Source organism: Myxine glutinosa, chromosome 4 (assembly GCF_964187855.1).
Source record: "Myxine glutinosa chromosome 4, kmMyxGlut1.1, whole genome shotgun sequence".
Taxonomy (NCBI): Eukaryota; Metazoa; Chordata; class Myxini; order Myxiniformes; family Myxinidae; genus Myxine; species Myxine glutinosa.
The window spans coordinates 133958584-133977494 of NC_136264.1; the positions used below are offsets into that span (position 1 = coordinate 133958584).

Sequence of the window (18911 nt, forward strand, 5' to 3'; positions counted from 1 at the left end):
AAATCGTTGTGGCCGGTGTACCATATTGGAAATATATATATATATAAATATCAAGTTCCATTTCCCGGTTCCCTGTCGCTCGCCAAGCGCCGATCAAGTCAAGTGCTTCGAACAAGTGCAAAAAAGTAGTACTTTATCCGTGTGCTGGTGGGTAAACGAGTGTACCGGCCTTACACGTCCTGGAAGCAGATCGTCCCATGGTGCACTCATGGCACGATCTTGCTCCTAGTTCATGGTAAGGCTTTTAATAACCAGCGTAAAAATACGTATTTACAGAAATCATTTAGAAAAAACGAATAAATTGCTACAGTCGTTTATCGAAATCCCATTCGTGATGGCTCACGCCACCTATATCGCGGCATCGGTGCGCTTCACGAGCCGACTTGCCCGCAGACCAGAGTAAGGCTCTTAACACCCAGCGTATACCGTACGTATATGCAAGCACACGAATAATAGAATCATTTAAACCGTTCCATCCGTGACTTTTTCCTTGGACGGTCGTGACAAAAATACTTTTACACTCCTTGGATTACCTACGGAATGCAAGTCCCACACACCAAATCCTCCATCTTCAGAATTCATATTTCATAATGGACAGATCCCCAAGACGTCATGCTTACATGCTCACCTTGGCGACGTCCACTCGAAATTTCAGCGGTGCCTCCATATTGTCGCGGAAGTGGAGGGTGAGACTCAAGACGCCAATGGTCGGAAACAGGTTTTACAAAAGGTCACAACTTTATTAAACTGTATTCACTTCATCCAATTACCAAAATGATACCGCATAATATAATGGATCAGGTTAACTCTTTTCGCTGGTCCTTCTCTCCATCCGACACTCCCGTTCGGTCAGCGCTTCACGTAGCAAGTACTCGTTCATTCCATCGTTCCGTCGGGCAGGGCTTCTGAGGACAAGTGTACTTTACTCAACGTTTGCTCTCGTTATATCGCCAAACTGGACTTAATCTCCTCTCCGCTAATGTCCCGAGGTCATGCATCGCACCGAGTCCTGGCATCAGCTCGCTCCCCTCCTGCTGTGTAAATGGAAATCACAGCAGGGGGGGGTGCTCTAGCCTGGGGCCTTGACCAGGTGTTTCAAGAGATTACATTGTTCATACACATAAAATGTATCTGCTTTGTTACCAGGTTAATTAATAAGTTACCAGGGCCAATCAATATGTTACACTGAGTTACACTTCCACAAGGGTTAAAGGCGACACAAAAATAAATTAAAAACGAATTAATAGCGACGCAGAGGCAATGTCAGATGGTACGGGAGGAACTGACAATGAGGGTGGACGAGGTGACAGAGATAATGGAGACAAAGGACCGGCAGGTGAGGATGCACATAGAGACGGTCACGGTAGCCTTAGAGGACGAACTTGAGGAGACGCACCGAGAAATAAAAGAGGTTAAACAAAAATTAGAGGAAGTGGAAGAAGAGGTGAGTGAAATTAAGAAGAGACAGAGGGAAACTAAGAGAGAAATCCAGGAGGAGGTAATGGAATTGGTACAAGGTTGGTGCTCAACTCATAATGTGATGCTCACTAACCAAATAAAGAGTTTGCAGGTGGCAAAGGAAGTGCGACGACGAGGTACGGAGGTGAGTGGCAATGTATATGATGTGAGGAAAGCTTCAGTCGGCTTGGAGATTGGTTTGGATCCGGGTGTTCGTGAAAGGCCGTTGGTGAAGTGTGCGACAGGTCTGGTGTGCGAAAAAAGAGGTGTGCGAGAATGTCCGACCATGGGGTGTGTGAGGAAAAAGTGCATGCCGAGGAGTGAGTGTGCCTTCAAGAGTGAGTTGGACGTAGCGCGTGTGCGAGGGAGCACATGGAAGCGCGGTGTGGTGAGTGTTACGGAGGAAGTAACGGAAAAGTGTGCGCAAGAGGATGCGCGAGAAAGGTGTGTAACGGACGGGTGCATGAGGAAAGAGTGTGCTGTCGAGAGTAAGGGTGAGTGCGCGACCGAGAGTGGAGGTGAGAGAAGTGAGAGTGAAACGGAGCGTGAGTTGGTTATGACAGGTGAGCGAGGATGTACACCTGGAATGGAAGGATGCACACCTGGAATGGTAGAGCGTGTGTGGGAATGCACACTTGAGTTGGTCGTGAAGCACGTGGTTGGGTGTGCGGGTGAGAGCACACCTGTGGTTGTCACAGAGGAGGTGACAGAGGAGGGGGCGCGAAGAGGTGTGTTGGTGAGGTGTGCGAGCGACGAATGTGTGCCAAGGTGTTCGGTGGTCAGGTGTGTGACCAAGTCGGTGAGCGGAATGAGGGTACCTGGGTGTGTAAGGAAAGGTATGAGCAAGCAAGGGGTAGCGTATGCATGTAAGCATCCAGGTGAAGCATCGACGGTAACCGGGTTAGAGGTTAGAATGACTTATAGCCGAATCGGGCCCTCGGTGCGCGTCGGGCAGCTTCGCGTGCCGCGAGAACCAGCGGGGATCCGAACCACGGCGGTTTCGAAAGAACCGCCGTACGCGATCCACGCTGTGCCTCGCTTGGAACGGCCGCGTCCGGGCTCCACTAGGCGAAGCGGGCAGCCCGATAGGAAGGGTCGTCATGGCGACCACTTTCTATTGAGACGTGCCGGCAGGTCGAGATCGGGACATTGGATGGCTCCACGCCGAGGTGGTGTGTGGGATCTCGGCCCGGGTAAGCCCCCGTCCCTGCCACGAAGGCGGGACGTATCCAGCCGCTGGCACCAAACGACCCGCGTTCATTGCTCGGCTGTACGAAGCCGGGCTGTAGATGTGAATTGGCGCACCGAGAGGACCTAATAAGTAGACGGGTGATAGTGATTTGATACGAAATTTAGAAAAGTGAGTAGAATTGGCAGTAAATGGAAAATTTTTGATTTGTTGGATTTGGACGAGCAAAATTTATAGTGAGAGACCCCCGATGTGGTGGGATGGCAAATCCACCATCCCTCACAGGTGGGGGCAAATGCGCAATAGTTTATGGGGTGGCTATGACAACCGAGCCAGGGAGGGCTTGGTTATATTGATAGGGATCTAGCGAAGATGACATTAGGTAACGTTAAGGTTTAGATAGTGACTGATACCTGTAGTGGGGACGCAGGTAGTTTAGTGTGGTTGATAATGACGTGGGAGCGCAATAGTTTAAAGGGACGACTGGGAAGCGCAAGTTTCAGAAGGGAGTAGTTAGCTGAGATGATGCCGTGTGTGTGAAGATTGAACAGGTGAGAATTGAACAGGTGTGATTGCACAGGTGTGCAACTGAACAGGTGAATGGAGCAGTGTATGAGGGAGTAGTGGTGATTGCGTGTTGTGCTGACCAAATGGTCCAGGAAGAAAGGAGGGTGCAGGTGGCACCAGGTGTGAGGGCACAGGTGTGCAACAACAGGTGTATGTGGCTGTGTGGAATAAATGGTAGTGTGGAATAAATGGAGTATTGGAATGGATGGTCGTGGAGTGAGTATGGTGGAAATTGTGGAGTGGAGTGGATGGTGCGAAGGTGTGAATGGGGGAAGAGTGGACCCCCATCACGGATACCCGGGGCGGGTAGTGTAAGTGTTAGGTAGAGGGTACAGGTAAATTGTGGTTGGATATTGGCATCTGTGGTGCGGGTGAAAGAATGGTCTTTGGATGGGTGCATTAGTGTTGTGGAAATGGCTGGGCGTGTAGCCTGTTAGTGTGTGTAGTTGGTTGGGCGCTCCACCACTGTGAGGATGTCGGCCAGGTGAGGCCGCAGGTGGGCTCTGGGAGCCGGTAGTAGTTGTTGTGGATGGGGCCCGAGGATCCGGAGGACGGACCCGGGTAGCCCAGTGCCAGAGGGCACCAAGGGGTGACAGAGCCAGGAGAGGGCCTTCCCCAGTTAGTTAGGTTAGGGTGAGGAGCTAGGTAAGCTCGGGTGGCAACTGCAGTGGTGGAGGTGTGCAGGTGGGTAGACCTGCTGGGAGAGCTACACGTCGCAGCCCAGAAATTGGGCGAAGGCACCGGGAGATGAATCGGGGGAGTGAGACCCCAAATTGAGAAGCACCACAGTTTGGTCAATGGGAATTGGTTTTTAGAACCCATAGTGTAAGTGGCCAATGGATTGGCAGGGAAAGACCCCGGGTAGTGTAAAGTGTGTTAAAATCATTTAGAGGATAGTTAGGATGAAGGATCTCCTCGCACCATCTGCATCCACTCACCTGAGGTGACAGGTACTCCGCACCATGCCATGTTTAATTATTTTTGATGCAAATGTTTTGGATTGTGAGACGCATCATGACGTGGGTGTGACATTGTGCATAATTCCATCTCTCCCTCCTTATGAGGATTGATGATGAATTGGTGATGGCAAATTTTGAAGTCGAGGGATTGTGGAGACGAATTTGGTATAGGGGAAATATGGGGAAGACGTGACAGTAGTGACGAATTGGAAATGGGTATATTTTGTAAATATGGGGTAAGGGCAAGGGTAGGGTAGGTGACAGGGGGGTGACGTACGGTAGGGACGAGCTTTCTCACTTCGCCCTCCGTACGCATTTCGCCTTGCATTGCCTTATTGACGTGTACCCTTGTGACCTTACCCCTCGCTCAATTGTCTTCCCCCCTTTTGTCTCCCACTTGAGGACCTGTGCGCCATTGGGTGCCGAGGGGAGCGTGCGTGAGGTGGCCATTGTGCGCCCGAGATTCCCAGAACCAGCATGCATTGCGTTGATGTACCACTTTATGGACCGCTGTTCTGCGGCCAAGTACCACTTGATGGACCCCAGGTTCTGGGGCAGGGCACCTCTGTTGGAGACCGGCCATAGTGGCCAGGGAATCTTGCTTGCGGACCTCGGTAAGGTGGCACCTATGCCAAACAGGTGGACCACCCTTAGTTGGCCCCTGAGGCCCTAAATAAAAACGAACACAAGTTGTGCTTTTTATTATGTCCAAATAGGCCGCATGAAGCCAGAAGACGTCGGGAAGAACATCGGCCCAGCAGAGAAAGTGAAGACCACCACCAGTTGTTGTGTTTATTAAGAACCATGGTGACTGCGCACCGAGTGGTGCTTTTGGTGCTTTGTGGTGCTTGTGGTGCTTTTGGTGCTTTTGGGTGCTTTGGTGGTATTGGTACTGGTGCATCGATGCAATGCGTGCTGTCTCCTCCCTCCCAACAGGAATTTCTTTTTCTTGTTCCCTAAGAAAGAAACAAAAAAAACACAGGTCCTGGGTTGCGTTGTAAATAAGAAATCACGTCATTGTAAATAATGCTCCCCACCGTAAATGTATAGTTTGAGAATAATTCCGTAATTCGGTTAGCTGTGGGCTTGAGTCTGTTAGACAGGGTGCAATGCAATAGGGGGACATACTTATTACCTTCGCAAAAGCGGAAGGTTATGTTTTGATCGCTGTGTATTTATTTGTATGTCTGTGTGTGTGTGTGTATGTTATTCGCATAACTCAAAAAGTATTCAACCGAATTGCATGAAATTTGGTGGGATGATTGGTTATTATACGGGACACATTTGATTAGATTTTGGGAGCAATCGGGTCAAAGGTCAAGGTCAAGGTCACGAAAAGGTCAAAATCGTATTTTTACCAAGTACAGAACAGTAGCTGCGGCGAAGGTATGCGCTCTACCGAGTGCCCGTTCTAGTTTGTGTTTTAAGATTGTCACACTCAGGGTCAGGTTAATTGTAGAGGGAATTACACCTACGTGTCACACTAAGTTAAAGTTTTGTAGGCCCGAGCACGGGCCTGAAGAAAGGAGGGTGCCGTGTAACGGTTTTGAGAAGTGTAACGGTTTTTTTGAGAAGTGTAACGGTTTTTGAGGAAGTGTAACGAATGTGAAAACGTTACAATGTGAACGTTACAAAAGTATGGTAACACCCTGTTAATGTAAATAATGGTCGCAGCCGTCCTCCTAGTTAATTCCATGAAACTTACACGCAGGTCACGATATATCTTTTTAAATAGTGTATTTCCTTATTCTATGTAGGCTAAATATGTGTTTCCCACTAGATTGACTTTGCATTGTATCAAGCAAAATAAGCATAGGCCCTTGCAATTTCCCCAAACATCTCCGCTCTCCAAAGTTCCTTTAAAAAGGGTGCGAGTTGTGTTCAATCCCGCAAGCCGCCATTGCCCATGTGCTAACCTCGGAGAAGAAAGGCGTGTCTCCACCTCGTCATAGAGGGGAGGAGTGAGCCAGCCCTAACAGCCAATCAGCACCGCGGTGAGCGACCCGGTAGGCGTGCCCTCGGAGCCGGCGGCTTGATTCCGCCCCGAGTGATAAAAGCGACTGAAAGGGACTGCTTTACCAGATGACTTGGGAGATGACCTGGGAGAGGAGCGAAGAGGCGGCACCAAGGGGAGCGGTGAGATGCGAAATGCTCCAAGCCAAAGAGGAGAGGTACTCGCAAAGGAAACCAGCTTTGGAGAGACGCGCTGAAAGGAGGGAGACGGCTCCACCAGGAGAGGAGCAGGTGTGCCGAGCCAGCGCGTGACGTCTACAGCAGCGGATACGCGACGGAGGGTTTTCCCGCCAAAACCGCGAGGAATTGAGAGCTGCTGCCTCCGACCTTGCCTCCCTCTCAAGCAATCCACCTCAAGCCCTACCTGCCTGCAATATCCCCTGTGTAAGTGTGAACGTCCTGTCCTACTCGTTGTCTTGGGATTAAGTAAATTGAATAGAATAAGTTAACGATTCGCTGTGTGACTGCTTTTTCCATCCATTGCTTGTAAATAATTTTGGTCGTTCTTTCTTTTTGCTTGTGTGTGTATAATAAATCTGTTCTTCCTCCGTACTCTGTCTTCTTCTCTTTTCATTCTCTTTCGGTCGCTTTAGAGGTTTCCCGATTGAATATCTGTGGGGCGATCTGGTCAACGTCGGGTGGAATCGGGTTCCAATCGGGGAGTAACTGTTCGGACGCGGTAATACCAAACCGCTCGGTAAAATAACATCCAAAACCGCGTCTGTAACAGTATTTTTCTGCCGTGGCTCCTCTCGGGGTATGGAGGTATACCGAGACCAGGAGGTCGGGGAGGAACACGTAACATTACCCATGCCAATTATTTTTCACAATTCACTAATCTCACCAAACAAGGGTGCTTCTCCATACCCCTGCCAGCCGAGCATGGCCTATATGCTCGGCTCGTTACAAATTCCCGATTCATCAATTCCATGGCTCTCTTCCCAAGCCGAGAGTCCACAAATCACAACAGAACATCTGTGGAAGATCATTCTCACAACATCATGTTCCACAGATGCCCCAATGGTTGTCCGGTGGGCTATACTCCATCCCTGTCCATGTGGTTTGACCTGTGTCCATAGACCAGCACAGCATGGCAGGTCATCACATGCTGGCTGTCCCAGAGTCTCAGGGAGAGGCTGCCAGGCCGCATGCTTGGGTGGTCACCACATCAGGCCCGTGCTGGCCGTCCGTGGTGCTGCCACCAAAGCGCGACCCACAACACCTCCCCCTAGTGGTCCTCATAATACACCATTCCCGGTACCTGTGAGAAACCACTTCGGACCCCCAGAGGTCTTAACCCCCACCAGGGTCTGGTGAGCCTACTGTCCCAAGTAGGTGGGAAGCAACTGCACGTTCGTTGACGGGAACCAGGCCTCGATGTGTGTCGTGCTCACTCCAGGCCTCGTCGCGCTGCAGCGAGCCAGCAGTGCTCGTCCACCCATCGCTCTTACTTGGAAAGCCGTGGCTCTTCCTCCTCACGACCACCAGCAAGATCTCCAAACACAGCCGTTCATGATCGCTCCCTTGAGCCCGAGAGAAAAATTCCACCATTCGTACGAGGTCCAGGCAAGAAAAAGCACAAGAGGGAATTCGGTCAGAGCGAGGAGGGAGCCAAGGAGAAGAGAGCAAAATGTCCGCTCGAGCGAAAAGCCAAGAAGAAGAGAGAAAAATGTCTGCTAGAGTGAAAAGCCAAAGAGAAGAGAGAAAAATGTCCGCTAGCGCACTCTTTTATCACCCAGGCTCTGACGTCATCTGGGGTACTTCGCCAATCAGTGAGTTGCTTCCTACCAGCCCTTCCCTGCTCCTATCAGCAAGTCCCAGCTCACCACGGCCTTGTGCCTGTCGTGAAATTGTGTCTAAGTCTGAACCCAGGTGTCATGCGACTTCTGTCCACTGCGCAGCAGTTATAAAGATCTCGCATATCCAGCGCAGCGATCATTCCTGTGACATTTATTGTATGTTACGTAGGTGCATAAATAGATGGTATGTACAACCACTTTGTTCAAGGCTTGCTTGTGCTCGATTGTAAACCCATTACTGATTCAGATGAATGCTGAGTGTTGATATGATATTTGTTGATTCTCTTTACAGGTATTGCTAGGGATTGATTCAGATTAAACTCATGATCTGAGACAATGTTGTATCTCTGATTTTTACAACAATTAATCTGAATCCATCGCTTGTCTTGATTGAGATCGTCATGACTCATAAGTTGATACACGTACCGATCTTCGGAGGAGACCCTCAGGCGCCGGACGCGTCTGCTCAGCTCAAACACTGGTTGCGTCTCCTGACAAGCTACCTGGGAGCCCAAGCGGATCTCACGGACGATATCAAGCTAGCTGTTCTTAATTCCCATGTCTCCCATTCCGTTTATGAGTACATTTCTCAGTGCGACACGTTCGGCACCGCCGAAGCGGAACTACGTCGAATCTATATTAAAACTCGGAGCGTGGTCTACACGCTATCAGCTCACTTCATGGCGACAGGACCCTTCAGAATCCATCGACCACTTCGTTCAGGAACTTCGTCGTTTAGCTAAAGACTGTACAGCTGAAGTTCGGATGCACGAACAGGTGTGTGATGATTTGATGCGTGATTCTTTTGTTTTGGGGATTTACTCACCGATAATACGTCAAAGATTGCTGGAGACGTCGGATCTAATGCTGAAAAGGGCTCATGAGTTGGCACTCGTTTTACACGAGGCGCAGACACAATCAGAAGCGTACGATCGCCCGTACGTCACTACGGGTTTAACCGGTGAGAAAGGACCGGATAGTGCTGCTATTGTGGAGCGAACGGATGCCGAACCTCCGCTGGAATCGGGGACAACGGATGCTTTCGAGGCTTCAGGCACGAGCGTGACAGCCGCTGCTGCGGCGGCCCCATCTGCCGGAAGTAACACTAAGTGTTTTTTCTGCGGAAACCGGAATCATTTGAGGTCAGTTTGCCTGGTGCGAGAAGCGACGTGTCACTCGTGCACATGGAGAGGCCATTTTGCAAAGATATGCCACTCGTCACGAGGCCGGCGAACTCGCTCGACACTGTCCGTGATTCTCTCACCGCCCGAGGCACAATCGGCACCCCGTGCGGCCTTGACTGGGATCCTTTCATCGCCCGGGGCTCGATCGGCTCCACGCTCGACGCTGGCCGGCATCAGGCCCATGCACGTGGCTCGATCGCCACCTCTGGATGTCTCGACAACTACCGGGCTGCCCGGACTGTCCAGCGCTGTTGTTCCAGTTATGATTGAGGGACAGATGATAAATGCCTTGATCGGCACGGGCTCAACTGATAGCTATGTTGACATGCGACTCGTCCAGAAGCATGGCTGGCCGATTCTCGGGACAATGCGCCATATTTTCGTGGCTTCCCAAGCCCTTTGGATGCGGACGAAAGGAGAATGTCGGCTGAAGCTAGTGATCAATGGTCAGATGTTTCCGGATGTTCATTTAAAGGTCTTACCGACATTATGTGCAGAAGTTTTGTGAGGTCATGATTTTCTCCGTCGTCATGGTTGGTTAGAAAATGGAATTTGGTGGTGACAATACTCTTCCTGTATGCGCTCTGGCCGGGATGGAAATAGAACCCCTGTCGCTGTTTCCCAATTTGACTCCTGACTGCACCCCGGTCGCCGTTAAATCACGACAATACACACAGGCTGACACGCAATTTATTGCTGAGGAGACCAGTCGACTTCTAAAGGAGGGCATAATCGAACCTAGTCGGTCGCCTTGGAGAGCTCAAGTTTTGGTAGTCCAGACCGAAAATCATCGCAAACACATGGTAATCGACTACTCGCAGACGATTAATCGGTTTACGGAATTGGACGCCTACCCACTCCCGGGATTGGATTCCCTGGTCCGACAGATGGCACAGTACTCGGAAAACAGCACTTTAGATCTCCGAAGCGCGTATCATCAGATTCCAATTGCGTAGGCCAATCGCATCTACTCTGGGTTTGAATCCAGACAGAGGTTGTACCAGTTCACTTGTTTGCCTTTTGGAGTAACCAATGGGGTCATGCTTCCAGAGGGCCATAGATGACATATTTGCTAAGGAACACTTAACAGATGTCTTTGTTTACCTGGACAACCTAACGGTTTGTGGGTACGATCAAGCTCATCATGATGCTAATCTGCAGCACTTCCTAAAGGTTGCGCGCAAGTACCGGCTGACTCTGAACGAGGCTAAATGTCGCTATTCAGCTCGAACGATAGACCGCCTGGGGTACACCGTGACCCAGGGCACTATCACCCCAGACAAAGAACGACTGTGACCCTTGCTCGACATGGCCCGCCACATGATCGTGCTTCTCTGAAGCGTGTCCTCGGGCTATTTGCACATTACTCAAAGTGGGTCCAAATTTTTTCTGAAAAGCTCCGTCCCCTTGTGGATTGCAAAGTGTTCCCCATGTGTCATGCCGCCAAGGTCGCTTTCCATGGGCTGAAGTCAGACATAGCTGGCACCACTGTGTCGTCTATAGATGAAAACAAGCCCTTTGTTTTGGAAAGCGATGTGTCAGACCATGCGATAGCTGCCAGGCTCTCTCAAGGGGGGAAACCTGTGGCCTTCTTTTCAAGGACTCTCTCATCTGCAGAGAAACGTCACTCCTCTGTCGAAAAAGAAGCGTATGCCATAGTTGAGCCCATTAGGCGTTTGAGGCCATATTTGCTTGGCAAACGTTTTGAGGTCATTACTGATCAGCAAAGTGTCGCTTTCATGTACGACACGCGCCACGCCCAGCGCATTAAGAATGAGAAAATCACTTGTATGGTGGAGAATAGAATTAGCAGATTATTGCTGCATCATCAAGTATCGCCTGGGGCGGGAAAATCTCGCAGCGGACGCATTATCATGACCAGCGGTGTGTGCGAGTCTCACCTCCTTTGAGGATCTGCATGTTCTTCATGAAACGTTGTGCCATCCCGGTGTGACTCGTTTAGCTCATTATGTGCATAGTCGCAATTTGCCCGACTCTGTTGAGGACATTCGTCAGCTATGTCGCAATTTTTCCATTTGTGCCGAACTCAAACCTCGTTTCTACAAACCACAGATGGGTACACTGATCCAGGCTACTCCGCCGTGGGAGAGATTGGCTATGGACTTCAAAAGGCCCCTACTGGCCTCATGTCTACCTGCTAGTCTTAGCCTACCGGCTTCGGGGAGCTCTCGCTACCTTCTCACGATAGTTGACAAGTTCTCCAGATTCCCTTTTGCTTTCCCTGTGCAGCGATATGTCCACTGGGACAGTTATCCGGTGTATGCAGATTTTGTTTTCCATGTTCGGGAATCCGGCCTATGTACACACAGATCAAGGTGCTGTATTTCTGTCCCAAGATGTGAGAACCTTTTTGCTCCAGCGCAATGTAGCTTCTAGCTATACTACTCCATACAGGCCACAGGCGAACGGTCAGATGGAAAGATTTAATGGCATTATATGGAAGGCCATTACTCTGGGCCTTAAGACCTGCAGACTAGGACTGGACCGATGGACCTGGATGGTACACGGGGTGTTAAACTCGATCAGGACTTTATTGTGCACCCGCTACTAATCAAACTCCTCACGATCGTCTGTTTCGTTCAGGCCATTCAGGTGGTGTCCGACCTTTGCCAGACTGGCTTGCTAAGCCCGGACCGGCTTTCCTCAAACGCGCGGTTCGCCCAAGTAAATACGACCCACTCGTCGACAAGATTCATATTCTCCAAGCCAATCCCGAGCACGCTCGAGTGCTGCTGCCAAATGGACGCGAGTCTACAGTTTTGGTGCGTCATCTTGCTCCGTGCGGGGATACCGTTCGGCCGGAGCTCAGCCCGGGGAATCCGTTGATGGGGAATTCGCCGTCAACCCCGTCCCCACACGCGCCTGATCCAGTCGGCATTGAGGTGCCGCCGCCGTCACCCGAACTAGGCGGTTATCCCGACGTGGGTGAATTCGGACTCGTGGTTGAAGCTCCTGACGCATATCGAACGCGCGCCGGAAGAGAAATTCGCCGTCCCAATCGCTACGGCTGGGATTAACATGAATCGCTGCTTTATGTAACCATCTGCTAACTGAAGTTTTCTATACTGCTACATAGCTTGCTAGCTTGGTTCTAACCACTAGGGGTAGTGTAGTTTTAACGCCGGTGAGAATGTCGTGAAATTGTGTCTAAGTCTGAACCCAGGTGTCATGCGACTTCTGTCCACTGCGCGGCAGTTATAAAGATCTCGGACATCCAGCGCAGCGATCATTCCTGTGACATTTATTGTATGTTACGTAGGTGCATAAATAGATGGTATGTACAACCACTTTGTTCAAGGCTTGCTTGTGCTCGATTGTAAACCCATTACTGATTCAGATGAATGCTGAGTATTGATATGATATTTGTTGATTCTCTTTACAGGTATTGCTAGGGATTGATTCAGATTAAACTCATGATCTGAGACAATGTTGTATCTCTGATTTTTACAACAGTGCCAATAAAAAACTCGACCAATCACCGCCCTTCTGTGCGTGGCCCTCGGCTCGCCCGTCCTTTGCGCTTCCAAAGTCAATGTCATCAGTGGCAGCGCTCAATGTCCTGACTTCCGATAGGTTTTTAATTTGAGTGTTTAAATGTGCGCGATTGGCTCGTGTCTATGGTGTGGTGCCAAAAGGGACAAAGGAAATAAATTACAGAGGTAACGACATACAAGGGATAAATTACCCATAATCCCTGAGCTAATTAACATTCCCCACTCCTCGTAATGGGGATGAAGATTCACCTTACACGACATCCGGGCTAATACAAATTCCCTACTTATTACATGGTGGGTCTTCTTCTTCATCAAGACATACGGAGCATGCTAATTTATGCACTCTACCTGGTCTATGGTATCCCTACCCCCCACAAACGTAACTATGCATATGCACATAATTTTGTTTCACTATGCAATCAAAGATGGCCGACTGGCGGCCATTTTAGTTATAAAAAACCCGATATTGAACACGTCCTCAACCATTTCTCACAAATGCATTTACTGATCTTGTTCAAACTTGGCACACAGATAAGGAATGATGGCTTTCATAAGCACTCGTTTTTTTTTATAGATAGGATCCAATATGGCCGACTGGTGCTCATTTTGTTACTTAAACGTGTCCCCAAACATTTATTGAGCATGCATGGTCTGATTTTGTTCAAACTTTGCACAAGCACAGAGCATGATGGCACATACAAGCACCTCACTTTATCTTGCTATCAGATCCAAGATGGCCGACTGGCAACCATTTTGTTACTTAAACGAGTCACCAACCATTTCTTGACCTGCATGGACCAATTTTGTTCAAACTTGGCAAAAGACATTATATAAGAGTATACAAATGCTGAAGATTTTGTTTTGTAATCCGACCAATTAGGGCCGACTGTCGGCTCTAACTCCTACAGTAACATTACTAAAACCACAGGGCTATGACAATTTACGTCATTTTCTTCTTGTTCTCTGAGGCGGTCATGCCTTATTTGAAAGAAGCAACTGTCAATGGTGAGTGTTACTTTGCAATGTTGTAGAATGTATTTTGGTCCCAAATTACGACGATTCAATGTTTCACATATCTACTTGTACCAGCAGGACTTGACTTTTTGCCACGATACTTCAACTGTGTGATGATTCTACAATGATGTCTTCCTTGACAAGTGGCTCGGTCTTTTTGGGTCTTTAATGGTATTTGGTGTATTTTGGGTCTTTAAGGGTCTTGGAGTCTTTTCAGTCTTTTGGGTATTCAGGGTTTTTATGGGTCTTTGGGGAATTTGGGGTCTTCAGTGTCTTATGGGTTTTTGTGGTCTTTTGGGTATTTAAGAGTCTTCGGGGTCTTTTGGGTCTCCGGGGTATTTTGGGTGTTTGGGGTCAATTGTGTTTTCAATAACTTTTCTGTCTTTTGGGCCTGTGAGGACTTCTGGGTCCTCATGGTCTTTTGTGTCTTTAACAGTCTACAGGGTATTTTGGGTCTTCGGGTATTTGGGGTTTTTAGGGTCTATTTGGTCTTCGGGGTCTTCTGGGTCCTTGAGGTATTAGGGTCTTTTGGTTCTTTGGGTCTTACCAAAATTTTGGGTATTTGGGGTCCATTGGGTCTTTAGGGTCTTTTCAGTCTTTTGGGTCTTTTCAGTCTTTTGGGTCTTTTCAGTCTTTTGGGTCTTCAGTGTATTTTGGGTCTTTGGGGTATTTCGGGTCTTTGGGGTATTTTGGATCTTCAGAGTACTTTGGGTTCTTCTGAGTCCTTGGGGTCTTTTGGATCCTCATGGTCTTTTGGGTCTTCAGGGCCTTTTGGGTCTTTGGGGTCCATTGGGTCTTCAGGGTCCTTTTAGTCGTTTGGGTCTTTGGGGTCCTTTGGGTCTTTGGGGTCCTTTGGGTCTTTGGGGTCCTTTGGGTCTTTTGGGTCTTTGGGGTATTTTGGGTCTTTGGCATATTTTGGGTCTTCAGAGTGCTTGGGGTCTTCTGGGTCCTTGGGGTCTTCTAGGTCTTCATTATCTTTTGTGTCTTTAACAGTGTACACTCTACAGGGTATTTTGGGTATTTTGAGTGTTTGGGGTCCATTGGGTCTTTGGGATCTTCTGGGTCCTTGGGGTCTTTTGGGTCCTCAGAGTTTTTTAGGTCTTTTAACCGGTGGACACACAGTCATGTTCAAAGATTGTCCCCTTAAACCACCCCACTGAAATCCCTCCTAAAGCACTATTCAAAGCCTTTAAAACCTAGCCATATGAAGGACACACACACACACACACACACACACACACACACACACACACACGCGCGCGCACACACACACACACACACACACACACACACACACACACACACACACACACACACACACACACACACTGTGTTTTATATGGGACTAGCAGAAGTACCCGGCGTTGCCGGGCGGGGGAGGAGTGGGGAGGGAGGAAGGGGTGGGGAGGGGGGAAGGGGGAGGGAGGGTAGGGGTGAGGCGAGGGGGGAGTGGGAGGGAAAAGGGGGGGAAGGGGAGGGGAAGGGCTATATATGCTGGTGGGTGAATGTGGCGTTCATCACGTTTCTGAGTTAAGTGTGTTGCCGATCAGGAAGAAGAAGAAGCCATACTACCAACATCGTACACTTCCGGAATTGTTTGATTTATTTGTATTCAAATGTCTGGTGATTGTTTTGTATTTATTTATGTGAATGTGTACTTCTATATAACTGTCATTAATTTAAAAAGGCTTCGGCACTATCGAGCGATTTATTTCATTTACTTTTTTAACTCCAAAAAAAAAAAACTTTTTTTTTCCAATTGTTGTTTGTTTGTTTTTGCCTAATAATTTGCCTAATTTTTGCCTGAGTTGATGGCTCAGGCACTCATTGATGGACCTCTGAAAGTTTGATGAAGACCCGTTCAGCCAACTCTGAATAAAACGCGGACACACAAAAACTGGACACACACACAAACAACTTGCGTTTACATATTGTTACGGACGCGGTTTAGATGTTACTTTGGGCCGAGCGGATGGTCCCCGCGACCGTTACAGGATCCCCGATTGGCCCGACTCCCCCAACATTGACCAGATCGCACCACAGATATTCAATTTGGAAACCTCTAAAGCGACCGAAAGAGAAGGAAGAGAGAAGAAGACAGAGTACGGAGGAATAACAGGATTTATTATACACACAAGCAAAAAGAAGGAGCGATCAAAATTATTTACAAGCAATGGATGGAAGAAGCAGTCACACAGTGAATCGTTAGCTTATACTAGTCAATTTACTTAACCCCAGGACAACGATTAGGACAGACGACGTTCACACTTACACGGGGGATATTGCAGGCAGGTATGGCTTGAGGATGGATGGTTGTTTTGGGAGGCAATGGAGGGTCCAGCGTGGATTGCTGCCTGGCGCGTCCTTTTCGTGGCCTGCGGCCCCTTAGCTGCCCCCTTAGCTGCAGCGCAGCTGGTCGCACGATGGCTCGCACACACCTGCTCGTTCAGGCGTCTTCCTCCTCCCCAGCAACAACGAGGGACAGCAAGCAAGAGGACGGGGTCAGAGCAAGAGGGTGGAGTGCGTCCCGTGGCGGCTTATATTGGTTTTCTCACCGAACCTTCGCGCACTTTCTCGGGGGTTCCCGCTCCGCCCTCCCTTAGCCAAAGCCCTTGTTCTGGGTTGGATGAGCGGGGCCGACTTACTCCTCCCCCCTATGACGAGGGGGGCGACCCGTCTTCTCTAGCCACTCCCCTTGTTCGTAATGGCCGCAAATGGCGAAAACCGGTCAGCAGCTGCAGGTAAGGCGCCGTCACGTTGCACAGCAGTTCAGTACTGCAATAAACGGTTGCTGTGAAAGCTCAAGTGGGGGAATCCCTGGCACTAGAGCTGCCATGGATCATCGGAGGGGCCTACGCTTTATTTCGTTTGATGCAATGCAGAGTCAATCTAGTGGGAAACACATATTTAGCCTACATAGAATAAGGAAATAAACTATTTAAAAAGATATATCGTGGCCTGTGTGTAAGTTTCATGGAATTAACTAGGAGGACGGCTGCGACCATTATTTACATTACGAGGGTGTTACACACAACAAAACCATACTTTTCACATTCGTTACACTTTCTCCAAAATTGTTACACTTCTCAAATTCGTTACAATATATATAGATGGAAGATGATATATCCAAAAGTTGTGGACAAAAATATGACAAAACTCGCTGGACGAGTTGGTTAAGTGACAAGAACAAGTCGATTAGATTTTGGTTTAGGTCTGAATCCAGATCCGGCCTATCAGTGGTATAAAATGTAAATTGTTCAGCCAGGTGGAGGTGTGCGCGATACCGAGTGCCGTTCTAGTCATTATTAGTATGACAGGAAACCCTTTTTTAGAAATGGTACTCATTAATTATTAATTAATTATTGATTAATCAGGATATTAATCCCATGAAGAGGATTTAATAATTGCTTCCATTTTGTAAATAACGTTCCTGTGTCAACTGGAAACCCTTCAGTGCTGATAGCAGCAGGTTGAGTCCAAGACAATTTGGGAGAGATATTGCCCACAGACAGCTTTGTGTTTGTTTATGAGTCGGTCTAAATATACATAGTCACCCAGCACCCGCCTTGTCTAAAATAGTCACCATGAGCCTTGCCAGTTGAGGGATCAGCCAGCGTTCGCACACCTTTCTCCCTGCCCGACGGTGTCTCCGCAACGGTTACCTTTGTACCAGTCTCCTGTCCGATCATCTGAGGTAGGCTGGTGGTTTGTGCAAAGTCTTTTTGTACACAGCTATCGTAAAAACATACTGCTGGGAGTGAACCGGGAAGGCCAACCGATCGAACGATGGCCGGCATTGAACACCGGGCAGGGATAGGGGGAGATCGAAGAGATCTTCGGGAGGAATTGACGGCCGTCTGTTCAAAACTGGAGTCTCGCTTGGATATGCTGGAGAGAAGGCTGGCGGTGTTGGAGGTAAGAGCCCGGAGAAAAGTCTGGAGATTAGTCTTCCTTTGTCTTCAGTTTATTTGAAGTAGATATGTAGTGCATGTTTGAACGTAGTGGGTAAAGATGCAGAGGCCTTTGTTTTTACATGTACGAAGCAAGTGTTAAGCTCTACCTTACATAAGGCATGGGGAAGCAGTGAAGGTGCAAAATGTGTTCAGGGTGCTGGCCTTTTCATGGCCCAGAATTTGTAATTTGTTCTGGGGGATTTGCTCTGGGGTCATCGCTGATCAAAAGATTCCAGTTTGGCTGAGAGTCAGGACTTACAAAACGGTACAAGACTACTTCTTCTGGATGGAGTGGACCCCTGGACTTTGAGAGTGAAAGAGGAGACATTGCTGTATACATTATGGAGATGGAGATGTTGAGAGGGCTGATGGCTATTTCTCTTCGGGAAAGAAAGAGGAATGAGGGCATCTGGAGGTGGCCATGCAGGCATGAGAGGCAAGAGAGGCACATCTGTGTTGATTGAGGCATGTGCTCATGAGGAGGAGGGAGATGTCATCAGACAGGACTTTCAAATGCATGTAGTTGGCTTGAGGAGAAGGTGTAGACCAACATTGAGGTGTAAGGAAATATTGAAGAGGAACATGAGAGTGCAAAGAGAGGATTTTTTTTTTTTTTTTTTTTGGGGGGGATACAAGATCGGGGCTCGTGAAAGAGCTAACATTAATCACATAAAAAGTCAAACCGACACATAAAACACAAAATAAGGGGAGCGGTAGACAAGATGGGGAGAGAGGAGGAAGGACACAAACACAACATTTGAGAGCAGGGATATCGAGAGAACTGTGGGAGGGAGGGCTTTGGGGGAGGTGGAAGAGGTATAAAACATATGGACACTGCAAGGACTTCCAGGAAAGAAGTTGGAATTTCAAGAAAGTGTATCTGGGGTGAATTAGCGGTGGTAGAAAAGATCAAGGTTTTGGATGGGGGAAGATAAGAGATGGTGGTGAACAGCTGTTTTAAAGACCTGGAGGTAGGAGTGGGATTGAAAGGAGTGAGGGAGTTTGTTCCAGAGGCGGGAGAAAAGAGGAATGAAGGAGTGAAGGTGAGCAGAGCGTCTTGATTTTGGCAGTTTAACCATAAGAGGGTTGCAGGCAGATCTTGTGCGACCTGTAGGAATATTTGGGGGACAGAGCACAGAGAGAGCTGGGGGAGCAAGGCCGGAAAGGAGTCGGTAGAAGACAGAAAGACCACCAACCTGCCTGCGGTGAGTGAGTGAAAGGCCCTCGGTGTTAGCTTCATCGCGGGAGATTCCAATGATT

General features: G+C 48.7%; 1 protein-coding gene across 1 annotated transcript in view; it reads left to right on the plus strand.

Annotated features, from left to right (window-relative positions):
* The first annotated feature begins 17266 nt into the window (after window positions 1-17266).
* Window positions 17267-18911, plus strand: part of LOC137426253 (smoothelin-like protein 2) — a 43068-nt gene continuing 41423 nt past the window's right edge. The window contains exon 1 of the mRNA XM_068114925.2: window positions 17267-17613. Within this exon, the coding sequence (XP_067971026.1) occupies window positions 17485-17613 (129 nt within the window). The 5' untranslated portion in view covers window positions 17267-17484. The remainder of the gene's footprint in view (window positions 17614-18911) is intronic.